General features: G+C 41.6%; 2 protein-coding genes across 5 annotated transcripts in view; one reads left to right on the top strand and one right to left on the bottom strand.

Moving 5' to 3' along the window:
• The first annotated feature begins 2 nt into the window (after positions 1 to 2).
• On the top strand, positions 3 to 21574 carry mbtd1 (mbt domain containing 1). Of its 2 annotated transcripts, XM_008438166.2 has the most exons (17): positions 3 to 195; positions 2699 to 2903; positions 3364 to 3497; positions 3581 to 3695; positions 3778 to 3860; positions 3949 to 4066; positions 5351 to 5485; positions 5591 to 5679; positions 5786 to 6014; positions 6282 to 6337; positions 6824 to 6928; positions 7034 to 7181; positions 7987 to 8069; positions 8178 to 8412; positions 9636 to 9707; positions 16943 to 17092; positions 17728 to 21574. In XM_008438166.2, exons 1-17 carry the CDS (start codon positions 175 to 177, stop codon positions 17844 to 17846), a joined length of 2097 nt encoding a protein of 698 aa, XP_008436388.1. In that variant the 5' UTR covers positions 3 to 174; the 3' UTR covers positions 17847 to 21574. The 2 variants fall into 2 exon arrangements, with proteins under 2 accessions (XP_008436388.1, XP_008436389.1); XM_008438167.2 differs by lacking the exon at positions 16943 to 17092 and having other exon boundaries at positions 4 to 195; positions 17728 to 21571.
• A 61-nt stretch (positions 21575 to 21635) lies between these two features.
• tmem94 (transmembrane protein 94) overlaps positions 21636 to 26324 on the bottom strand; it is a 34756-nt gene continuing 30067 nt past the window's right edge. For all 3 annotated transcript variants that reach the window (XM_008438168.2, XM_008438169.2, XM_008438170.2), the window contains 4 exons: positions 26164 to 26258; positions 25607 to 25700; positions 25359 to 25529; positions 21636 to 24915 (listed from right to left, as the gene is read on the bottom strand). In XM_008438168.2, the coding sequence (XP_008436390.1) occupies positions 24843 to 24915; positions 25359 to 25529; positions 25607 to 25700; positions 26164 to 26258 (433 nt within the window). In that variant the 3' untranslated portion in view covers positions 21636 to 24842. The remainder of the gene's footprint in view (positions 24916 to 25358; positions 25530 to 25606; positions 25701 to 26163; positions 26259 to 26324) is intronic.

Raw genomic sequence — 26324 nt, 5'->3', positions numbered from 1 at the left:
AAAAAGTAGGTTACGCTTGCTCATGCGCAGTTGGGCCAGAGTAATTTGTTGATACCCTATTCACTAGTATTCATTTAGACATTCGTATTCTATAGTCAGCTTTATCCACAGCGCGGGAGTTTGATTTACAGCAGGAAGCAGAGCTAAGATAAATGTTTTCTATATGAGGGGCTAATGGAAGACGCACGGGATTTGGTGAGTGACTTTGAGACATGTTTGGGCCTGAGTTAGCGCTCCTCCTTTGTTGTTATCGGTTACGTTAGCAAGCTAATGCTTCTGACAGCGTTATTTATTTGAAAGCGCTCATAAAAGCTTTGTGGTATAACCAAAATGATCGAGATTGACCTTAACTTTACACACACATTTATGCGTTTCATTTTAACGCAATAAAAACTGCTATGGCGGAAAAGAAATTGAGAAAAAACGATTTCCGCTAGCTAGTTGTGCTAGTGCTTCTCGACAGAACTAGCATAACAGGCTAGTTTCAAAGTTCCTCTTATTTTTGTTTTCTTTTTTTCTTAAATGTTGCAGTCTTCTGTTTTGTTCATGCATATTTTTATTTAGACTAATTGATGGCAGGAACATTTCCCCAGCATATTTGTATGTCTCAGTGGGCTCAAATTCCACCTGTAATAAACTGAAGAGGAAGTAGGGATGTTTTGATGGCACTAAATGCTTGAAATTTGTTCAGGTGTTTGGAATCGACTGGCGAAGAATGTGGGCTTTCAAAACATCTTTTAAAATAAATAGAACAAATTATCAGGATTTTTGTGATTAGTAGGAATGACTAAACATGCAGAATAGACAAGTGTAGTTTTATTTTTAGTCTTGAAAGCTTGATTAAATTATTTGGTCACTATTAAAGTATATCAAATTGTCTACTTAAAATGTAAAGATATATTGATATTTAATGACGTAAAGTCGATGTTTTTTTAAACTATTCTTTTGAATTTTAAACTCTTATTCACCATGAACAGCAGAATCAGAACTTTAAACTTTTACAACAGGATCCTGCAACCTTTACAGTCCAAAAAGCAATTTTTGACCTCTGTCTAGTTATTTTAAATATCTCGTTTAGATCTGCAAATGTTTCATCACTATTTGATAAAAGACAATGCATGATTTTAACCATCTATTGTAGCAAATATGCTATTTATAAAGTATCACTATTTTATTGCTAGTTTTATATTTTAAAATTTAAAATAAAAACAACAAAAAAAGAAACAAAAAAACGTTTTGCTAAAGTGGATGGATACATGTTCTTCCACGGCATGTTACTTGTGCAAAATGTTAGACATAGTTTGAAATCTAATGCTAAGGTAAATATCTAAAACAACATTCCTGATCTTGTGTCATTCTACATAAAAACTGAAACTTTTGTCATAATATCTATATTTAAAATCATTTGNATATTTATTTATTTTTTTTGTCCAAACAAACATTGCTCAACATTTGCCTAATTACTTATCTACACGGTAATGGTGAACTACACAGTGATGGCGCCCTTTTTTTCAAAGCTCCCTTGCTCCTTCGCCATTTCCTGCTTTTGTGGTGTTTGTCCACAAAACTGTTTGGACTGAGCATCTATCCATTTATCCCGCTGTAGAGCTGTCAATCGAGTTATTTTCTGTACTTGGAAGTTTGCTGTATGGAAATGCACTTATATGTCTGATGAATATACAGGAACATCTCAGCAAATTGTCCAGTGACATAAATAACTTTTGAAAATAACTTTTAAGGAGGAATTAAACACACATTTCACTAAGACCACATTTCTGTATTAATAGTGTGGTTTTTTTTATTGGTCTGATGTAATATTCTAATCTTCAATGTTAAAAAATCTTCTTACAGTTAAAAAACTGTTAGAAGTCTGTGTGGAATTAACCTATATAATGTCACCTGGTCATAGTTACTTAAAATAAATTAATTTCCAATAACAATTGAGATGCACCTTTATATAGGAATCAGACCCCCTTTTCTCCCCCCAAAAGTTATATGGTTTAATCCAGAGTCGATACAATATTCAATTAAATTACATGAGAGATTTAATCATTTTTGAGACTTTTTTTTTTTGTATACTAAATGTATACTAGTATGTTGGTTAATAAAATACACATAGTAAAGGACAGATTGGCAACACCTGGGTATGAAATGAGGGCCTGACTTGGTGGAACTGTGAATTGACCCTGTTTGTCCCTGTCCAGTTGCCATCGTAGGCCTGTCGCGATAAACGATTAATCGATTAATCGATTAATCGCTCGATAAATGAAATCTATCAACCTCATTTTAATTATCGGCTTTATCGTCTCTTCCTGCCTTTTTTTTCTTTCTCTTGATGACACTGAATGAAAAAAGGCTAGACTCCGGTGCTCTCCACTGACCCTCCCTTCCTCATTTCCTTAGTGTAATGTCCAGCACACAAGACACGAGTTGTCGGCCGATTGTCGGCCCGTAATTTCAAAACCTGAGAGACACATTAGCCGACAGAAATCCTAGGTATAACGGTTCGATCGTGCTGTGTGGTGTCCAGCCACTTTAAAATCCATGACCAGTCTGTATTTTGCTTGAAGGTAATCATTCAACAATGGTGCATTACAAAGGATACAACTAGTGGTGGGCCTGTTTTACGGCTTGTGATGTATGTGTGATATTTGTGTAGATGTTTTTTTCTTCTGATTTTTGCCATTTTCCTGTCAAGGCTGAGCGCACTGCACGTTCAGAGCGGAAGCGCCGGGACTCATTCGGGATGTTTGATGGCTACGACAGCTGCAGCGAGGAGTCCACCAGCAGCTCCAGCTCAGAGGACAGTGAGGATGACGTTGTGCGCTCCATCCCTGCCAGCCTGCCCATCATCAAGAACAATGGACAGGTCTACACCTACCCAGATGGCAAAGCTGGGATGGGTCAGTACATACCATCTGCTTCCTTTGCCTTCTGTTGGAGGATCTTGACAAAACATGGTGTTGAAATGGCACTTCTATACGGGGATCACTTGGGTGGTTTACTTCTTTTCTTAAGCATTTATTGTTTTCAGTTAGAATTATTTTAGTTCTCTCTCTTTAAAACCATGAAAGTGTCCATAATGGTTCCACAGTTTAGAGTAACTGAAGTGCTTTGCTTTGTTTCCATGGTTTCCATGGACATTTCTCCTGTCAGGGTGAATGAGTAGTTCCAGCTACTCATTCACATATTTGGTCTGACATTTGCATTATAAAAAGGGATGCCTTAGTTTTTATACTCATCTGCTTGGTCTAAGTAATTGCAATGGCAGTTATTAGTTCTTATATGTATTACTTTGAGGTATGTTTTCAACTTTCCCTCTTGAATTAAACGTTTGTGTAATCTATTTTGTGATCTCTCCAGCTACATGTGAGATGTGTGGAATGGTTGGTGTTCGAGATGCTTTTTATTCCAAAACCAAGCGCTTCTGCAGCGTTTCCTGCTCCAGGAGTTATTCCTCAAATTCAAAAAAAGCTAGCATTCTCGCACGACTTCAGGTAAATCATCTAGATTAGGAGCTCGCCAAATCCTGGTATTTCAATCTGCTGACGCTGATGCCTGGCTCGTTTCGTCCCACAAGGGCAAGCCTCCAACAAAGAAGGCTAAAGTCTTGCAGAAACAGCCTCTTATGGCAAAGTTGGCAGCTTATGCCCAGTACCAAGCAAGCCAACAGAACCAAGCCAAGTCTAAATCTGGTAAGTCAGCAAACAGCATTGATTGTATTTGATGAGTGTATGAGTTGTATCCTGACCTTCACCTTCTCTGGACCTTTCCTAGTCGTTCCTCCAGAGAGCTTCGACTGGGGAAGGTATATCTGCAGCAGTAGCACGGTGGGAGCTCCCGTCAGCTGTTTTAAGCATGTAAGTTACAGCTGAATATCAACTGCAGAGCCAATGATCTAAACTCTCTTGACTGAATATTGTTGTGCTGATTTCTGTGTAACATCAGGCCCCTATGGGGACATGCTGGGGAGACATAGAGGAAGGAGTGAGGATTGAAGTGCCCAACTCTGACACCAACCTCTCCACTAAGGTCTACTGGATTGCAGAAATTATAAAGCTAGCAGGTAAGACTGTCAGAAAATTAGATGGTTCCAGGGAACAAGCTAGTTTCTGCGCAAATGATTTGTCAGGATATAGGGGGAAAAAAAGAGTCCAATAAAGTTTTTTGTCATTTTCTAATGACTAGATAGGTAATTAGATCATTTCTCTAGTATGTGGAGGAGGTGGACAAATGGTGCAAGAAGATGGATCTTGCCAGTATTTTATAAAGAAATATAAAGTTGACTACTTATATATGCCAATCTTTCAGCATCTTTCGATTCAGAAATGGATTTTTAACTCGCAAACCAGTTTTTCTATTCAAACGGTCTACAGATTCTATTTAAGTTATATTACTGACAAGAAGAAAAGACTGTACAGAAATAGAACATTTATATAAAATATTCTATAAGGTTAATTAAATATGGAATTAATTAGATGTTCTTCAATTAAATTCATTCATTTTATTTTAAAAACTGGATATTATTTAAGGCTGCACAGTGGCGCAGTTGGTAGAGCTGTTACATTGCAGCAAGAAGGTTCTGGGTTCGATTCCCGGCCCCGGTCTTTCTGCATGGAGTTTGCATGTTCTCCCTGTGCATGCGTGGGTTTTCTCCAGGTACTCTGGTTTCCTCCCACAGTCCAAAAACATGACTGTTAGGTTAATTGGCCTCTCCAAATTATCCCTAGGTGTGTGTGTGTGTGTGTGTGTGTGCATGGTCATGGTTGTATGGTTGTTTGTCTCTGTGTTGCCCTGCGACAGACTGGCGACCTGTCCAGGGTGACCCCACCTCTCGCCTGGAACGTTGGCTGGAGATGGGCACCAGCAACCCTCCTGACCCCACTAAGGGACAAGGGTGAAAGAAAATGGATGGATGGATATGATTTAATAAATTATTTCATGTTCCTGGACTGAAGCACATTATGAATGAATTTCAACTGTTACCAACTTCACCAATCGAACTCAGTGGGTGGGATTAGAACTGAGACCCTGGTTTCTGATTGGTTGCTTCAAACAACTTCTTCCACGTTTGCGTTAACTCTGTCATAAATAATTTATTTATTAGTTAATTTGACACTCTTCACTGACTCATTATTAAACTAGTTAGTTAAATTGTCAAGTTGAAAAAATGAAATAAATAGAAGACAGCGGATTTTTTAAGGCTGTTTTTTCTTGACTGTGTTTCATAAAAAAGTGGGTTTTCTTTACAGGGACACAGTAAATAATGTAGAAAATTAATCTAGTGGTTAAACTTAAATTCCATTTGTTTCCATGTTAAAGCAGAGGGTTTTGTTCTGTGGCTCTGCAGGGTTCAAGGCACTGTTGAGGTATGAGGGCTTTGACAACGACACCAGCAAAGACTTCTGGTGTAACCTGTGCATCCCTGAGGTGCATCCAGTAGGCTGGTGTGCCTCCAGCAACAAACCACTCGTACCTCCAAAAAGTGAGCATTGTTCCTCACTCGTTCAGAGTTTGATCTTGAAGCTGCCAAGTCTCCTTCTCGTTGGTGCTAACTGCTGCTGTGACATCTGTCACCTCTCACCTCCAGGCATACAGCATAAGTACTCTAACTGGAAACCCATTCTTGTGAAGCGTCTCACTGGAGCCAAAACACTGCCAATGGACTTTACTGCCAAGGTGAAACACGCAGCTTCCCACAGTTACAGCCCAGCTTTGCTGAACGCTTCCTTAAATCAACCACTAACTCTATGCAGAACATTTCTGGTTGCCTTCCCAACTTTAGGTCCGTGAAAACATGCAATTCCCATTTAAGAAGCTGATGCGGGTGGAGGTGGTGGATAAGAACTACCTGTGCCGGACACGAGTGGCTCTGGTGGAGCAGGTGATCGGAGGACGCCTCAGGCTGGTCTATGAGGACAACGGCCTGGATGACTTCTGGTGCCACATGTACAGCCCTCTGATCCACAACATCGGCTGGTCACGCAGCATCGGACACCGCTTCAAACGATCTGGTAGGAGGTGAAAATGTCTCACACACTTTGGTTCTGTTTACATCCATGGCTGCCATGATTTTTACTGACTTGCCTCATAAACAGGCTTATTGACATGTGTTTTTAATTTAATTTCTTATTTGATGGAAGTGCTGCAATTGTGAAAGTTTTGACACCAACAGAATGTCAGCAAAGATTTTCTCACTCTTGCAATGGAAGTGGAACTACTGACAGGACTAGTTTAATTCATTCATTCTTTTTGCTGATGTAGCACTTTTGTTTCCTCAGATGTCACAAAGAAAGCCGAAGGACAGGTCGATGCCCCCGCACAACTCTTTCAGAAGGTAAGAATGTCCGACGTTCCAGTGGCGCAGGACGTGCGTCATGAAGTGCGGTGAGGCGTCGTCTCCTTAAATCAGGGGTTCTGTTTAAATGAATAGTTTAAATGTTTTTTCACACTCTGCGCGGCTCCATGTGGGCTCAGATTGATTGAGATGTGAGATCTAGAACTCAAAGCAGATGAAACGCATCTCTGCAGCAGCAGTGCACCTGTTGAACTCTGTGCTCATATGTGCTGCTGCTGCTCTCTGGATCTTTTAGTTACCCCTCAAACAAATAAAATTTACCTTTAAAAAATGATCTGAAATGAGTTCTAACTTTATGCAGAATTGTAAATCTGATAGACATTGACCTTCCTGGGATTTACATTGTTTATGACAACCAACATTAAAACTGTCCGTCCTTCCTTAATAGAGAATGTAATGTACCATTTTATTAAGCAATCCAACCTTTATTGAAATGTGTCTGTTCTATCAATATTATCATCCCAGGTAAAAGACGTTGACCAGAGTGAGGAATGGTTCAAAGATGGGATGAAATTAGAAGCTATAGATCCCCTCAACCTCTCTGCTATCTGTGTAGCCACGGTAAAAAAGGTGAGCGTGTTCATTGGACGTGATGTGGATGAACAAAGCAACTGATTTTGTTTCCATATTTTGATCACCTTCGAGAGGCAGCCTGACTGATTTGTTGCTCTGCAGGTGCTGGCAGATGGTTACCTCATGATTGGTATCGATGGCTCTGAGGCCATCGACGGGTCAGACTGGTTCTGCTATCACGCCATGTCTCCCTCCATCTTCCCTGTCGGCTTTTGTGAAATCAATAACATTGAACTCACTCCTCCAAAAGGTACACTTCCGTTTCTCGGCCCACTTCAGGTTTAACCAATGGAGCTTTGTGTTTCAGAAGCTCCATTCAGAAATCACTTCAAAGTGATTTATTGTGGCTAAGTGGCTTTTTGCCCCGGACTTATCAGTAGAAGTTACAGTTCTGCATCAGTTGATATGTAAGCTGGGCCCAGCTGGCTTCAGATGTAGGGACAGATGATGTGTGTGAGACCAGCCAGCAGCAAGATTTAAAACCCTAAACACAGACTTGGAGAGATTGTTTGATAGAATTTGCTGACCAAAAAGAGGAACGCTGCATCCAACTTAGATCGTGTGTGTAGAGTCGACCCGCTCTGACGGCTTTATTTCTGAAAACTCACAGCTGTGTGGAATATTAACATCTCTACAGGGGGAGCTCAGAGCTCTTTAGGTTTATAAGGCTATGTTCACAGCAGGGCTTAATGCTCAATTTAAATTTTTTTTGTGCTGCAATTTTTGCATGGTCGTTCATATTATTAAATACGAACGTAATGAGACTTTACATCCCCAAAGCGACCTGGATGCGCAGAAGAAGATTGTAGACGTCACACAGCAGCGCTCTCTTTACGGGACGCCACTGTCAACTTAGTTACTGAGAGTCGTCAACATTGTCACAGGATCATAGCAACACAAGGAAAGATGATGAAAACAAAGTGCAGCTGATAGCGATCAGTTTTTTTCGACTGCGGTGAAAAAACTGGATTTGGTTCGTGTTTTCTGCTGTGTGAACTTAGCCTAACAGATGTGAGGTTCTGATTGCATGTTTTGTTTGCTTGGCTGTTCTCCAGGGTACACTAAGCTGCCATTTAAATGGTTTGACTACCTCAGAGAAACGGGCTCAATAGCTGCACCTGTCAAACTTTTTAACAAGGTAAGATTTACTGGCCTTCTTTATCCTCTGGAGTTAGAAATGACCCCTTGATTCAGTTCCTTTCCCTCCCTTGGAGTGTTTAAACCGCCTCTACCATGCGGCTTACAGGAGGTTCCCAATCACGGTTTCCGGATAGGCATGAAGCTGGAAGCCGTAGATTTGATGGAGCCACGGCTGGTGTGTGTTGCCACGGTGACGAGAATCGTGCACCGGCTGCTAAGGATCCACTTTGATGGCTGGGAAGACGAGTATGACCAGTGGGTGGACTGTGAGTCACCAGACCTCTACCCAGTGGGCTGGTGTCAGCTGACAGGCTACCAGCTCCAACCACCTGCCTCACAAAGTAAGAACCTCAGCAGCCCTCTTCCCTCATCCTGCTCTATCTGCACCTGGATTCAGGTTATCTGCTTCATATGCACATACACACAATGGCACATCAAAGAGTCAGGCAGTCAGCAGGTCTGCTGATGATTCAGTCAGTTGGATTCCATCATTTCTCTGACATCAGCAGGGTTCAGATCCTTCTGATTCTTCACATTTCTGTGACATCGTTTCGGCTCCAGAGCTCAACAACATGAAAGAAGGAATGAGACTCAGTAACGTGGGACGATGCCAAAACGGCATCAGCCTACAGAAATCCTGAACAATAAGACTTCTCTAAAGTAAAGAGACTTGTACATGTTTACCAGTTCATGAACACTGCGAGGCGTTGATGTGATGGAACTATCCAGAGATTTTGCGTTGTTGCATGAGTTAATTCAGAACATGGTGACTGCTGTAGGTTCAGTCAGATCCAGAAAGGATGAAATATGACCAACATGTCAGAGAGAGATTCACATACCCACGTAACATCCGGCTCTCCACTGATCAATACAGACTTGTGAAAGTCTAACATGTAAAACCATCACTGTAGATATCTGACCCAGTTAGTATCTGTTTAATATAAGCTGCCAGCAGAATGAGCTGTGGTAACCCTCTGTGGGATTGTTTTTTTATCACAATCCCTTCAGGTAACTAAAGGGCTGCCACAAATGCTTACTTTTTTCTAATTATCAATTATTCCTTGAAAAAAAAACAAAGCTTAAAACAATCTCACTAAATAAAATCTAGGTAAAATTTTGCATTTAAATGTATAAATTATTTGTTGGCATACTAGCTGTGACATGACAAATGTAAATGATTTTTTATTTGTGATTTAATTAACACGTTACTTAATTACATGAATTTTGATGAATAAAAGTTAAATCGCATTTTCTGTTTTTACATGCAAACGTTCAGAGCGGAACCTTTGTGTTGTGTTTCTGTTACATCCACAAATCTGACGCACAAGCGACGTCTGCAAACAGCTTCGCTGGATGACAAAGCCGCTTCTCTCTGCCCAATTGGAGTTCACTTCTGCTTCTAAAAATGATCTGATTGAATGTTGGAAAAGCCTATTGTGCTAAAAGAAGCTATTTAATCCTGATTTTAAAAAAGTTAATTTTTTTATGTTTTTGTTTTTTCCCCACATCCTAAATTGTGTCCTTTATTGATGCCATGAATTTGAGTTTTGGTCTTTGCTTTCAGGTAACAGAGACACACCTATGTCTGTGCCCAAGCAGAAGAAGAAGACCCCTCAGTACAAAGGACAGAAGAAAAGTCAGTATGCTTTCCTGCTCGGTGTCTTTCCTCTTCCTCTATCTTTCCGCCTGTTACTTGCTACTTTGGTGCTGGAAACTAATGTAAAATGTTTTCATTCTACCCAATGTGTCACATTGCACAGTGCAGGGAAAAGAGGAAAGTAGCATTTGTTCCAGTTGATAGTTGAGATAACTCTTGAAAGCAGAAAGGATTGTGTCAGACCTTTTGGTTTGTGTTAACTTTACCCAAACCACTGTGCTAATGTGAACACTAGTGGACAGTGGTAAACTCAGATTAGTTGTCAGGGTGTTGAAGAGTTTCTTTCAAGTCACCGGGGATGTTGCTGCACTGGGGGGCTTCCTCTGAAGATATGGCTTCCAGAATGTGAAGGTCACCTGTGTGTGGACAGCTGCAGTGGTGGAGGCTTTCAAACTGAATAAGGCTGTTAAGGACTGGTTATCTCGAGGAACTCCTGAAACAGCAGATGGGCTCCTGGCAGCAAGAAGCGCTGGTGAACCTAATGTACTTACAGTAAGTGTGGGAGGAAAACGAAGAGGCTACGTTGAAATACTTTTGTTTGGCCTCAAGAAATATTGACTCGGAAAGGGAAAATAGGGAGGAAAGTGAGTCCATCACCAGGGGACAGGGGTGGATGCTGAAGGTGCTACGTTTTTGCAGCGCTGTGGTTGATAATGTGGCATTGAGGTCTGGGGCCGATCCCACTCTAAATGAGTCTGTTCCAGACGTTGATGACTCCCAGCCTCTGTGAGAAGGTTTACTCCCTAGTGTTGGTCAGGAGGTTCTGACCTTCAGGAGGAGCCGTGTGGCTTTCACCCTCGTCAACAAACTGTGGAGCAGATCTACACCATGGTGGAAGTTTGGCAGATCTGTGGGTCTGAAGAAGGTTCTGGTTCATCTGTGCAGCATGTTGTGGAGGTGCTGCTGGAGCGCCGGGTTCTGTCGATGCCTTATAATTGGCGACTGGCTCTGTGGGAAGAGTAGTCATCTTGTGATCGGAAGGTTGTAGGTTCAATTCCTGCTTCCTCCTGCCACGTGTCGATGTGCCCTTGGGCAAGGCACTTAACCCCAGATTGCCTACCGATCTTCATATCGGTGTATAATTGTGTATAAAAAGAAAACCCGGTCAAAATGATTGGAAAAGCGCTATACAAGTTCAGTCCATTTACCGTTTACAAGAGCTGTTGCTGATAATGATGAGCCTGATGACAATTTTTTTGCTGGTCAAAATGACTGTTTTTTTTTTTTTTAAAGTATTTTCAAAATTAGTCAACAAGTCGATGTGTATTGGAATTCACTCATATATGAATTTATTCATTCATTCATTTCGTATTTGACCTGGGAGCACCAGCAGGCATGTAGTCATTCTGTCGCTCTGTAGATGGAAGTTGCAGCAGCTGGAGGGTAGCGATAGAGCCGGCTTCTCTATCCAAGTGATCCAGTTAAAGCTTCTGTAGCATTACAGTCTTTAGTTTTTTAAAACTAATTAATAGTTTTAGAAATCGACCGATTTATTGACTGGTTACTTTGATGTTCACTGAGCAAATGATTGTTTTCTACAAGATTTTCAAACGTTTTTATTTTTAAACCAGTATAATCAGCAGATGAACAGTGAACTACGAAATCATATTCTGGTTTCTGCTAGAATAGAAATAAAGTTTCTTGTTTGGCTGCCATTAGTGATGGGTAAATGAGGCGTCATGAAGCGTTTTGACTCACAGCAACACTGTATTGATACTGTGTCACTAAATACTGACACCTGCTGGACATTAAAAATCCCTACAGGCAATGTAGTTAGACTAATTTGATGACTTAGAATTGTATGACAATAAGATTTAAGTCATTGGATTTTATTATACATTGTATTATTTCATATCTTAAGTGAAATTTAAAATATTTGTTATTCTTAGATACAGTCAATAAATAATGTGAATATGTACAATAAAGTGAAAATGTAAGTGAATGTGTTTGGAATGAGGATGCTTGTGGACTGGAGTTTTTTTTTACACATTTTTATTAAAAAAAAAAAAAAAAAGTTTTTCCAACGTTTTGAAATTCAGTCTATTACGCTTTTTTGACACAACTTCTCCTGCTGTGGAAAACACCCTCTCACATGGCACAGATGAGGCTGGAGTGCAAAAATGACAACCGGAAGAGGTTAGGATAAATTGTCTTGTGGTTCTGCCAGTATGTCATTGGATCCTGACATCTGGCAATATTGCCCTCTGCAAGATATCTGCACCTCCTGGATGGCATCAGCTGTGGCACTTTTGGTCTGGGCAAAAGTGCCACTTCGGTGTCAAGATGGTGCCAAAGTTTATCTAAAAACAACAAATTGACATTTTAGTACATCTTGTCCAAACAAACAACAAATAATGCTGAATAACATGCCTGAGTTGCGTGCAGACAGCTGTTGTGAAGATGGTCCCAGCTGGGGCTCATTTGTGTGTCCGATAATAGACGCACATTCTGACTGCAGTCTACTGATGGCCTCATTGCATTTGGAGGAACTGCGGAACCCAAGTGATTTAAATCTGGGGTCTAGAAGTGTTGCTAGGGTCAACACACTTTTTGACTCCAGATTGGAAGCAGTGTCTGTGACTCGACGCTTCAGGTTTTYATGTAGGTGTATGGCTGGCTGTGTGTGCAAGGTTGATRCATTACTCTCYAKTGCAAGATGGAGCATTTTCATCATTGGGATGACCTTGGATCCTGACAYTCGCCTCTCTTCAGAKGMSWSMAYTGTAGCTTGATGGAAAGGAGCAAGCACAAGAAGTGTTTCTCCTATGATGGTATGSTCATCAGCTGTAAGTGGAGTCMAAWCTGYYTTTAGAGAGGCCAGAGATACCCACACTGGTTCCCTCTCATCATGTAGCCTTGACAGCATTTCATATGTGCTGTTCCAGCGTGTTGGCACGTCATTGATAAGTTTCAGGATTGGTTGTCCCATCTGTTGTTGCACTTGAGCAAGCTTCTCCTTGGCTGCAGTGCTTAATCTGAAGTATGTGACAATGTGCCTAGACTTCTGTCTGATGGATGTAAGTGTGGGGATCTGATTTTCTAACTAATAAATTGAGAGTATGTGCAATGCAAATCGAGTGCCGAATTACTAGCTGCCTAGCGGATTTATCTAAAAATGTTTGGTGCTGCATCAGTTACAAGACACCTTACTTTATTGGTTATGGCCCAGTCCTCCATTATGTCTCCTGTGACTTGGGCCAAATTGTCAGCAGTGTGACTTTGTGGAAAGTATTTTACTCTTAACACAGATGTACACAACTGCAGATTTTCATTAATGTAGTGACAGATAAGAGCCTCCATGTTCACAGATGTCCACATGTCAGCCGTTATACTCACTGCCACAGCTTGCTGTACTTCCATTTTCACTCGTTCCCGTTCCTCCTCAAACCTTTTGGCCACCATTTGTTTGATGGTCTGAAAATCATATCAGTGAAACCAAAACAAAATCAATATATTAAAATTAAAGATTAAATTATTTTTTTAATTTAAACTACTACTTCAGACAATTTCCACACAAACCTTTCTGGTTGGTCAACCATATGAAGGTTCAGTGCCTTTAACCCTTCACTCTCCACAATGCTGAGAGGCTGGCAATCCTTCACAATGAAATTCAGTAGAGCCTCATCCAGCATTTGCTCCCTAGAAGCTTGATGGTTAAAAATGAAGTAAACAATACATTTAGATTAAATAACTTATTAAAAGCAACTGAGTAATTTGTAAAATGGCTGTATACCTGAAGTTATTCTTGGTGTATCTGAGACTTCATTCTCATGTTTGGCCCTATAATGCCTCGGCATTGAGGAGGTGGATTTATTTACATAAGACAATTCTGTCAAACATATGCGACACCTAACCTGCAGAACATAATATGAAAGTAAACTAAGAGTCAATTTCAGCTGAATTTGGATTCAGATAGATCAAGTAGAAGCTGAAAAGAACCGGATGAAACGACAACAAAAGGAAAATAAATACCTTATCTTCCGATGTAAGATCAAAATGGTCCCACACTGCAGAAACATTTCGTTTGTTTGGAGGCTGTTCCATAGTTGACACTGTACCAAAAAAGATCACAAATTCTTTTGGCAAATGCATCCCGTTGACAGATTCGCTTCCTAATAAACACAGTTTGGCATCCAGTGTCATTTCGAAACAGTTCCTGTATTGGTCACGTGACTTGCTGAAACCAATACGCGCACCGACACGGGTGTTGGTCTATGGGCTTGATGCATGCGCCGGCGTGTCCGTGTTGCTGGACCCATCACTAGCTGCCATCACCACGCTGAGTGGTCAGTTTGACCTTGTCTATTTTTCTGACTATTTGAGCTTCCTAAAATAGTCAGGAAATAGTTAGGGATAAGTGCAACATAAGTAATTATCTAGTAATTTTTTTCAGACGAGACCGTTTTTATCTGGAGAATTGCACTCAAATTTTATTGTGCAATGTTTAATTGTTACAATGGCAATAAAGATTGTATTGCATTTTTCATGTTGGCCTTTTTACATGTATAGTTTTAAAGAGAAAAAAGAAGCTGTTCTGGATTAAAGCTGCAACATAAAATAAAAAGGTGCAACACCTTGAGAGCACAATCAGAGCTTTCTAAATGAACAGAGTACAGAGTTTCCTGAGTGCACATTTTTCCTGTGTACTCAGGCAAAATGTCTTCCTGTTGCTGTTAGTCCAGAAAGTTTTTCTGGTTTTATTTCTTTGCTTTTTTGGTTAATTATGCAGCATTCAGACTGTGGGTGAGGCATTGATAAAAGTATACAAATATGTAAAATAAATAAATAAATCCCCAGTTCCAGTCAAATGCAGTGAGTGTAAAGAGTGACACAGAGAGGCTGAAGCTTTGTGAAGAAGAATGCAGTGCAAAGCTGCTGGTTTAATATCACTGAGACATTTTAGATGTCAACTGAAGTGCATACAGATGTGTACGTTATGGATGGATGACATGAAAGCAACGACTTTGAAGTTTCTACTAAATCAGGGTAGAAATTGTTTTTTAGAATCATACTGCTGATGTTTATTCATTGTATCTATGGAAACACTGAAAAATTGAAAATGTTTGTAAAAAACTAAATTAACTGTAATGAATTAAATTCAGAGGAATGATCATTTTTGCAATAGCATCCCAACATACTGATGTCTGAAACTCAATGTTGGAGCCGCTTTTGACCAGACTTTGCTCAGTGGTCCCTGCTGTTCACATACGAGCTACATTTTTGCACTAAATGACTCAGCAAAAAAATAAAATATTTAGGGAAAATAAACTGACTAAAAGGCAAATATTCCATAAACGGCTTGAGGCTGTCGCTCATGTCTCGGTGCACTACCTGCTGGGTTTCCTTCATGAGCCTCTATTTCTGAGTTCTGTGCAGCTACCTTGATGCTTCTGTCGTTGTGATGCGTTGATTGTTTTCCTGAATCTGCTGGGTGTGTCAATCAGTGTGTAACTCTGGAACATCATCATGACAATGTGCAGTAACAGGTGCCTGTGCTGTGGGCTCAGACTTTACATCTTCCAGAGTTTCCTATCCTTTGAGTCAGTTTTCAAATTAAGAATACCATCGAATATATTTCAGGTACAGAGTTTCCCCCAGAAAACCTGCGGAGCCCGATGTAGGGGCGCTGGAGCCAATGGCCCACTGAGTCTTTATGGTAAAAAATGTTCAGTTAAAAAAAATCTGAGATGCATGAGCAGGCATGGGTAGACAGGTGCCCGAGGCTGCAGCCATCATGGGAAGAGCTACCCTTTCATTTGATGAGAATAAATGTATGAGGAGAGTTCAATGTTCAAACGAGACAAATGTTAAGCTGTTTGGCCAAAAGTGATGAGAAGAAAGTTTAGGGGAATAAAATAAGATCAAACCTAAATACACTAAAATTAATGACAAGAATGGTGGTGGGAATGTGTGCTGTTTCTGTGTGAACTCCTGCTTTCCTCTGTTGTTTTTCCCTCCTTTTTCTTTGGCTGAAGGAGGAAAAAAAAACCTCTGCACACGAGAGAGATTTGGGAGGTGTTTATTGCTATGCAAGTGTGTGTGCGTGTGCTTATGTGTGCGTTTGTAAGAAAGTCTGTGAACACTGTCCCAGATAGCTGCCCTCTACCCCCCCAAGCATTGTTCTTGATAAGTGGGAGCGTTGGTCAGCCGGCCTCTGTGGAGTGTTGGGTCAGGTCCACAGAAATCATGGGGAAGGGAACCGGCAGCAGATAGCCTAGAGGTTTATATAACATCCAGGAGAATTTGAGATAGCCAGCCGTCCGAGGCCAACACAGAGAGAGCCAGTTCAGATGACGGTTGTGTTTGGTCAGGCTGACTCTTTGTTTTTCCATCTTGGATGTTGGAAAAGCCTATTGTTGTGCTAAAAGAAGCTATTCAATCCTGATTTTAAAAAATGTTCTCACTGGAACGTCCACACACGCTCACACACATACACACATATGTTTGCGTGGCCATCTACAGCCTAAAACTTTCCCTTATCCTAACCCTAACCAAAACTCACTTCACACCTTAGTCCTAAATCTAACCCTTGACCCATGTATAGCCTGGTCCCCTCAAGGGGAAACACTGATTTCCCCTTGCCTTGTGGGTCCCCACAACGTAGTATGTATCAGGAAAATGGTCCCCACAAGGTATTACAAAACAAGCGCGCGCACACACACCGGCCAGGCAGCCTAACTACGACCAGGACAGCTGCCAAGATGGTGCATACCCAGTTCAGTGTGTCAACTGTAACCCTAAATTATTTAGTCTTTACTGCTACTGGTGTATAAACAAACCTATGCAAAACAAACACTTAGTTTGGTGGGGAGGCAAGTAAAGCCTGGTGACCCGCCAGGCTGATAATACACTGAGGGAAACCCTGAGGTAGTTCATAGTGGGCAGGATTTAAATATGGACTCTGCAAATATCAGACACTAGAAGCAAAAGGTACAAGGGAGGGAGGGAGGGAGGTAGGAGTTAGGACAGAAGGGTGCAAGGAAGGACAGAGAATGCAAAGGTAGAAGGAGGGACATGAATGGTGGCAGTGAGAGCAGCTCACCAGGGGCTTATTCAGATGGGAGAGTGGATGAACGTCTCAGCAGTGCTTCGTTGAAGGTCGCATCCTGAGCTCTAACTTTTTACTTTCCTTCTTGGTTCATGACTGAACTGCTCAACTGAGCCCTGTGTGCAATAAGCCCCTGGTAGCTGACCCCAGTCTGGTTGGTGTTTAGAGAGGAAGATTCCGGTTGGTCGACGGCCCTTCAGTCAGTCAGGCAGGAGGAGGAGCAGCTTCTCAGGAGACGAAGAGCAGAGCCCACCCACTTACTGTGTCCAGGGGCCCGCTCGGCCCCGAGCACACCTGCACCCCATCCACAAATCAGGTAATGGCACACTACTGACTACATGAGATGGGCCAGGAGCCCCAGAGGCTCAGGAGGCGGGGCCTCTGTGAGGAGACGCAGGCAGCTGCTGCTGCTGCTGCTGCTGCTGCTGCTGCATGTCTCTGGTTGGACCCGTCGCTGGTGCCTTTAAGAAAACCTTTTACTTCTTTTTTACATGATGTTCTCAGTGTTTGACCTCCAGGGGGCAGGTGGAGCGCCTGCACTGCAAAAACACTCAATCTTACCAAGTATTTTTGGTCAAGTTTCTAGTGCAAATGTCTTAGTACACTTGAAGTAAGTCAAAACTATTTTACAAGTATCTTTTCCAAAAGACACAAGAGAGGAAAAAGTACTAGATCCATTAATGGATTATTTGACTTATGAAAAAAATGTCTTGTTATAAGTGAAATAATCCACCAATAGAACTAGAACATTTTCATCAATATTAAGGAATTATTGACTTAAAATAAGCTCCTTGATCTTGCTGAAAAGTTACCTGTAAATAATTTTTCTTATTTCAAGTGTACTAAGACATTTGCACTAGAAACTTGACCAAAACTACTTGGTCAGATTGAGTGTTTTTGCAGTGAGCTGCGTGTGCAGCAGCATGTGTCTGATCCCTGCTGTCTCTGCAGAGTCTCTGCTGCGGATGAAGGAGGACCCGGCCGACGGGGACGAGTTCACCTTCACCCAGGGAACCTCGGACCAAGAGAGCAACGGCTCAGGCAGCTACTACATCAAACAGGAGCCATGAGGGGCCCCGACAGGAAGCAGAAGGGGCCCCAGCAGGAAGAGACAACATGGATCTGGAAGCCTATCGGACCGGCTCCAGGATTACTGAGAAACCCAAACGGGAACATGTCTGAGCTGCTGCTGCCCGGCAGCTGTGGGTACCGGAGCTCTGGGCTCCGACCCGACCCGACCCGACCCACAGACTCACTGAGCAGCTGTCTCTGAGCCAGGGCTTCAGTTGTTGCTTCAGTTGGTTTTTGGTTTTTGGCAGACGACAGAGACCTTTCCATTGGAACAGTACGGAGAGGCGGGGTTTGGTTTGTTTATAGTACTTGAAGATTTGATTTGGTTTTCTACTATTTTTGGGGTTGTTCTTTTTTGTGTTGTTTTGTTGCATTAACTTCTTCAGTGGTTGTGTGGGAAATGTAACTTGTTGTTCCTTAAATTTATTTTTTTTATTTTGTTTATTTTAATTTTTTTACTCAGAGGTCTGTGGAATCCAGGTTCCAGATGTACATAAAACAGATTGGTAGAGGTCCAGTGCAGCTCAGCGTTACTCTTCAGCTTTTTGTGTTTCCAGCTCAGCGTTGCTCCACAGAGCGCAGCATGTAAATCTCTTCCCGCTTGTAGATTTCTGATCAAAGTTTAGCCAGTTTCAGTCCCAGCAGCTTCCCCTCAACAAAACCTCTTCCTTTCTGTTATCTTATGAATGTAAGATAACAGCTGGTTTCCCACGACAACCAGCTTGTGGATAGGACGTCAACAAAAGCTGAGGGAAACTTTTTGGTGGAAGATCCAAATGTTCTGAATCCCCAAAAACCCTTCAGCTCATTCCATTGTGTTTCCAATGTGTTGTTGCCAACTCTGCATGATGTTTCCATGGGAACAGGCTGCCAGCCGCCCTCCCTCAGTCTGATGCTGACGGTCTTAGTAGCGGCGGCAGTGTGATCAGACTGGAATGGAACGTTATTGGGGGGGAGCTGCGCTGCTCCTGTGGAGTCAGCTCATTTACTGCTTCTTTACTGATTAAACACTGAATGCGCTCTACTGAGGAACCTTTCCGCTCAGGCCGGAACGATCCCGCAGCCCTCTAAAGAAGCTGTTTTCATTATGACCATTATTAATATTTGGTGTTTAGTTTTTTTCTGTGCTCCTGTGTGTGAGATCTGAGCCTCACAACCACATGATGCACTGCTTCCCCTGCAGTCCAGGCCACAGGCAGGAACACACAGAGCTCCACTTCCACATTCATACAGTCTACACAGATATATAAAAATATACATATATGCATATATAGTAAGATGGGACTCGTTGGATTGTCTAAGCTAGACCTTAGCAGCTGTTTATCTTCTACCTCGTGATGCTGACAGCTAACAGATCAACCACAGGATGAGTCGGATGATGGCAGCCATATGCAAACACATCCTGATCCCTTAGTGATCCACACCAAACACATCCATTCCTTCTCCTGCATACCAGGTCGTCTCGTGTCAATGTTATGCAATACCAGAGTTTCTATTGTTTGGTTATATGAAATAAAATGTATCCCAGCTGCAGCCTCTCAGATCATTATAGAGATGTAAGGAATAGATTGTCTTAACAGAAGCTTCTAACTGTGATTATTCAGGGGTTTCCAAGTAATCGGCTCCTGATGGAGATGCAGGGCAGACGGTGGAAGGTCCAGACTTAGGCTCAGAGTCACTTCTCAGGATGTGTTCCTTTAGCTGTAGCTGTAGCTGCAGTTTTGGACCAGGGTGGTGGTGGCGGGTGGGGGAGAAGGGGATTCGGGATCTGCAGGGTTTTGGGAACTTAAATCGTTTTCACATTCACTATTCTTCTCTGGAGCCAAAGCAGTGAACCGATGCGTCAGCCCCTCCACTGTCAGCTAATCTAAGTCAAATTCTCTTTCTGCTACATCTAACTGACTAGAATTCAGTTTTTTGTTTCAGTTACAGTTATGTTAGCAGTTGGGTGCACCGATCGCAGTTTTCTGGTCGATCATGGATATTTAAGAAGCCTGACTTGTTGAGTCAGATTTTGGCATAAATACCAATTTTTTTTCTCTCTCCCTCTTTCCTGGAAAGTAGCTCAGTTAGCAACAGTGCGGTGTTGCTAACTGAGCATGTGCAGACATGACCTGTGCAGAGGATGAAGTTGACAGCGGCTCACTTTCAGATTTTGGCCGTAGTTCTGATCCATTTGTCATGTAGATATGAATGAAGGGCAGGTCTGAGCCATCAGTGCACCTGCACTTAGCAACTTTTACTCTTTTTGTCATTAGTGTGGACAATATTTGACTTTTGTGATCTAAATGTTATTCAGATATAAGAGCATGTTTGTGAATCTGAGGGAGAAGCAACAGCATCAAATGTGGTTCGACACAATCGCAACCTAATGACTGTTAATCACATTTAAGATGAACTTTAGAACCAAGACAAGCTTGGAGTTTGTTTACTGAACCTTTCTCTGTTTTTAGTTCAAATACAAAAAAAACACACAACCAGATGCAATGACCCATCTACACTTTCAGCAATAATTGAAAGAGGTTGTAATGATTCCAAATGATTTTATGGTTTAATATTTATCAAAGGATATCACCTCCTTTAAGACTTGTGATAACAGAAAATGCGCTGGAGTCACGGTTGGATTTGGTTTGGAAACGTTCTGCCTCAGGTCTGCCAACCCTGGAGGATCTGTGGTTTCCTGATGCAGCTCATGTGAAACAGCTTTTAAATGAGCAATAAAAGACAAGAGTGTGAATCGCTGCACATTAGTTCTGTTTGAGGTAGGATGAAAGCATTAATGTTTTGGTCCCAAAAGCTGCTGCTGCTAAAGTAGGAGGAGAGAACATCACTGTTAGATCTAGGAAATGATTCTTGTAGATAAGTCATCGCTCCGGTCTCAGCCTGACCCTGCTGTTCATGGTCAGCCGTGCAGGACGACGACATGGAAGTGATGACTTGGACTCATTTGCAGAAGGTTTTGTACAGACGTGCTGAGCTGCAGCCCCCCTGCTCCCTCCTGGACACACCGTCCCTGTCGAGGGTTCTAGATGTTGGTCGTCCTCCAGTCGGTGTCGGTGGTCAGGAGCATCTGGAAGTCCAACCCCACCAAAAACTGACAACTGTTTTTGGAAATGGGAAGCTCAGGTCTGCTTTTCTGCAGTTTCAATTTGATTGAAATGTTTTGAAATTAGAAGCTAAATTTTGCCCAAGAAAGTCAACTGCAAATGAGTTTTTGACAGATTTCTACAGAACCAGTAACGACCGACTGTTTATAGGTGATTGACTCGTTCTCTTGGTGTTGATGGGTTTCCCTTGAACTCGTCCCTGGTGGTCCTCCCTGCCCCCCCTCCCCCTCCAAATACTAACACGGGTCTTTTGTATGTAATAGCCCTCAAATAAAATCATGATATAGTGGTGCTATATATAAATATATATTTATATTTGATAAGAATGACATTGTCTTGTTACTGTCAGAAGATAATTGTGTGTTCAGATTATGGTTTATGGGGTAAAAAAAAATCTATTTTGGATACAAATTTAAATTTAGTTGGGTAAATTTGTGCTGTGATAAATAAAGCTTTGATAGACTTTGTAAATAAAGCCAACTGTATGGACCAACTATAATGAAAGGTGTTCTTTGTTTTCCTTGTGTTACAAACTGTTTTCCGCATGGCTGTGAAAGTTTATCTGGTGGTTTTTGTAAAATCGGACTTTTACACTGAATAAAGAGCTTATGACGTCCGGCGCTCAGAAATCCTTTTTCTCAGAAAGTTGAAATAATTTTCTTCACACAACAGAAAAACACGAGTCCTTTACCAATTTAATTCTCAGATATAATCGAGACACAAACAAATCTGTCTGAATATACACTTTAAAATCTACAACATGTACATTGACTGTCCTTATGGAAGCATCTCAGTTCATGCAGAACAACCAAACAGTAAAAATACAGAATTTTTCTGTTTTTAACGTTAAAAACATTCATCTGGAATTTCAAATAAACTCTTACACAAAAACTCCTGCTGACTTTCAGTAACATGGAAAAGTTTCCAGCCACCAATAATTAGCTTTGCTTTCTATTTTTTATCAAGACAAAAAGTATGAAAGCTTTTCAGAAAGCCTGTATAATATGTGATAAGCGAGTTCAGTGAAAGCCCTGACCTCAGTGTGACCAGTAGTGACCATCGGAGGAAGACGACCAGCACACACCAGGCTGCTTGGCTTCAGGCTTTTATTTAAGTCTCACAGTTCTGTCAGTGATTTTAAAAACTGCATGAAATCCAACATATAGTTATGGCAAGATTTACAAATAAAATGATCAAATTCAAGCTTACAGCATTCTGTCACATTCCAACATGGTCAGGAGCTGTGTGTGTGTGTGTGCGTGTGTGTGTTTTGTTGTATTTGTGACACTTATTTTAAGGACCAACTTTTAAAAGTTAGTATTGTTTTGTCTGATCTGAAGACTGTAATGGAGCGATCTGCTCTCAGGTTGATGCTCCGGTCCTTTGTGTGGCTGTGACCCCGGCGTGACCCCACTGTGACCCCAGATTCACATCCTGATGAAATCGTTTTGCTTTTCATTGAGGCACTGATTTTGGAATTTATCATTCTTTTTGTCTACAGAATAGCGTAAGAAACAGCAGCGATGTCAGACCGTTTCCACGAGGCTGGTTTGACTGAAGGAGATCACCAAGGATACAGACGTTTATCGATTTGGCGCTTCAACAAATCAAAGTCCTAATAATCAAACATTTTTAGATTATTATAGGACCAGAACCTCTGAATGATTTTTAGCCAATTCAGATATTAAATCTCTGCAACATAAAATTGACTTCTATAAGTTGAGATCCTTCAGTCGAGATTTAGATTAAAACTAGAGGCTGAAGCAACTCGGGTATAAAATGCATCTAGAAGAATCTGGAAATTCAGCACAAACATCCATTAGCAAAGAGCAAAGTCATAATATAGAAGATTTGGCTGAATGTAGGTATGAATAAAACAACTCAATCTGGATCCAAACGCAGCAGAGAAAAGCTTGTGGGTCAGAATGTTTTTAAAGGTAGAGACAGACAGCCTCGTTTATATGAAACCCCAATGTTAACATAATGCAGTAAAAAAAAAAAAAAAGAAATAAAATTCGGGTTTTATGGCAAGTTGTCACTTCCAATTAAAAGTTTGGGTGTTTTCAAGCACCAACAGATTCCTACGTTTCAGAACATTCAGGAAACGGTTCACAACAAACTGGACTGGCTTCCATACAGACAGCAGAAGTTCTCACAGCAGAACAAGGAATTATGGGATTGAACTGGTTCGCTTCGGACTCTAAAGTCTGAAAAACTGGACTGGAAACTCTTAACCTGTGAAGGTTGGAAAGGTCTTCACATTGATCCAAACTCAAAATCAACATGGCTGCACCACTACTGCAATAGTGACAGCTGCAGTAATAAATGGTTGCCGTTCTCTCAGTTTGCACCATAAAGTCTGTGGCAAATCTGTTAGCGCACATTATGCACATTATGCCCATTATGGCCCCGCTCCTTTAATGTAGTAATGGCTAATAGCGGCTAGCAGTTAGCCAGTTACTGAGCTAAACGGAACAAATCCCACTGGGTTTCTGACTAATAACTGGAACACATGAAAACAATCAAAATAATACATTTTTAAAATCAAAATTTTAATCAGAATTTTTTAAATCAGAAAATGTAATCTCTTTATCAATAATTACTAAAAAGTATTCATTTAAATACCGTCGTTTGCTGAAATGTTATTTGGCATGCTCATCTTTCTGATTGGCTGCCAGTTAAATTTATGAAGCTGCCTTGTTCCTCAAGCCAGTATAGCAACCACGAAATGAACAAGAAATGCCAGGTGTAACAGGTATGTTCAAAAATATATGTATTTTAAAGAAAATTTTGCTTGGATCTTCTACAATTGTTATATACACATATCGACATATCTATATGTTTATACATATGTATATGTGTATATGTATCAAACCTATTGTGTGATAGAACATGGGGACTGCATGCACCAAACACACTGACATGCTGCAGACGGACACCCAGGGACAGACTGACACCCAGGGACAGACGGACACCCAGGGACAGACGGACACCCAGGGACAGACAAAATGATCTCCAACATTTTATTTTCACTGGAAGTGGTTGTTTAACAGCAGTAGTGAGAACTCCAACCTGTAGCTGGGTTCATGGCATTGTGTTGCTGAACTGTGCTGGTGCATGCTGGTCTCAGCTCAGGTGACCATGATGATCTCAAGTGAAGCCAGTGATTGGCTGAGGAGGTCTCCAGGGAAACCTTTTATATCATGTTTGTAAAGAAGTCAACTAAAAATCCAAGGCATGAAATAAAACCTTTAAAAAAACGTTTAGTTATTGAGAAATAGTTCAGGATTTACACTAAATATTCTCCAATTCCTTAGATTACTTTTTTTCTCCACAGCTTATTTTGGGCCATTTCTCTGAGACTCTCGCACACAATGGAGCTCCATACTTTCAGGCATTTGCAGTGTTTGTTTGTTTTTTTTTGTTTATTTTTTTTTTAGCCCTACATTTACATTTAAAAAAGAGTAAAAAAAAAAAAAGCCATGTTTTTGTGAAGAATGATGAACTATGATACACAGTGATGAGGTGAATGTCAGCTGCAGCGCTCTACGGGATGTGGAGCATTCCTGGAGAACATGCACATGGATCCTGGTGGAGAACGGAGCGGAACCTGGGAATATACAGTAAACATGTCCAACAGCGTTCTTCACACCTCTACAGCCACGCTGAAGCGCCGCAGGTCTGACCCCGGCCCCAGCCCCGGCCCCGATCCCGGCCAGCTGCAGCAACATCAGCAGTTCAACCAGCGCCACCGTCCACCATGACACCTGCTCCTCCCTGCAGGGGGAGCAGAGGGGCTGCTGCTGGTTTCTGGAGGGAACCAGCTGGCGCCCAGAGCTGCCAGAACATCTTCGTCCTCTGATGGGGGGGTGTGGCGGGGGAGGGGCTTTAGAAAGGAGAGTTCATCCCAAGTTTGGTTTCAAACTGCAGCTTCTGTCTCTTCTGGTACCGAACCCGTTCCCTGAAGAGAGCAGAGAGAGAAATGAGCTGATGTGATGGAGGTGAGCAGAACCCTGCGATGTTTTTGTTTTTTAGAAAACCATGCATGGTTAGAAAACAAAATAAAAAAATAACTGTTTTACAGGATTTTTAAACAAAAGCGGGATATTAAACCTTGTTTCCAGATTTTTTTTATTTTTTTTTACTGTGTTTTATGTCTGACTTCATGCCGCTAACAGACACTTTTCCATTGCTGCTGCTGTTTAAATCAAAATGTTTTACTTGAATCCTAAAGGGAAATTAAACGTTGCTAAGTCCTTCTGCTCTGTCTTTGTATTCCAGCCAGTTTTTTTTTGGTTTTTATGTATCCACGTCTCAGTTAGCCCTACATTTCCAAATCCACCTCTTCTGCACACGCTGCATTTACTGGGCCGTGTCTACGCTCTGGTTCTGGTGTCAACGCACCGTATCTCATGCAGCTTCACCACTTCGTTGACCAGCACTACCAGCAGCGGGGACAGGGAGGCCAGCAGCCACACCTCCAGGGGAATGTTGGCCAGGCTGAAGGTCAGAGGGCTGCTCTGGTCCCTCCACAGCTGGTAGTCCACCGTGGCCTGAACGCCCTGGCCCAGCAGTCTGGTGACACATGAGCAGGTTAGGAACTGATGTCAAAAGGAACTATGTATGTGCTGGACATGAGGAGGAGGACTTACACCACGGGCACAGTGAGGCACCACCAGGTGTTGTTGAAGGGAGTCTTCCTCCACAGAGGCTGGGAGCGATGGACGTAGCTGAGGGAGATGACCACTGAAAACAACAGCCAGCAACACTAAATGCACAAAGAACACCAACCGGGCTGCCCCCACAGCATTTTTATCGTGATAAATTCCTAATGATAAAAATTGGGATTTATTGTCACAATAAATCTAAATTAGTTTGAAACCCCATAAAACTGTGCGCATTGCTGGAATTGTTAGTTTTAGCATTTTCTCCACTGTTTGCATTTAATCATATTATCAAATTTACTGATATTTATTGAACAGTTACTGTGTGGAGCTTTGTGATACAAATCACTTTGTTATGCGACTGGTGACCTAAACCAGCTGATCAGTAATGCTGACATTTTTCAGGAGCATCATTTATGTTTTTGTCTGACTGCTGTGCCATGCAGTAGAAAAAAGGTAATAAATTGTTGTTATTGTCACTTTCATCATTATCACAATAATATCACTAAATATCGTGGAAAAACTTTGCATCCATATCGCCCCACCTGTGTGAAGCACCAGAAAACCAGCCAAGAGCTTTTGGGTCAGCAGCAGGCCGTTGGACAGATCACCAAACCACACCAGAGGCTGTGGTGATGAGCTGCAAACACACACACACACACACACACACACACACACACACACACACACACACACACACACACAC

The sequence above is a fragment of the Poecilia reticulata genome, linkage group LG19 (genome assembly GCF_000633615.1).
Source record: "Poecilia reticulata strain Guanapo linkage group LG19, Guppy_female_1.0+MT, whole genome shotgun sequence".
NCBI lineage: Eukaryota > Metazoa > Chordata > Actinopteri > Cyprinodontiformes > Poeciliidae > Poecilia > Poecilia reticulata.
Note: the sequence above shows the minus strand (reverse complement) of the source record. Positions and strands in the feature narration are given on the sequence as shown.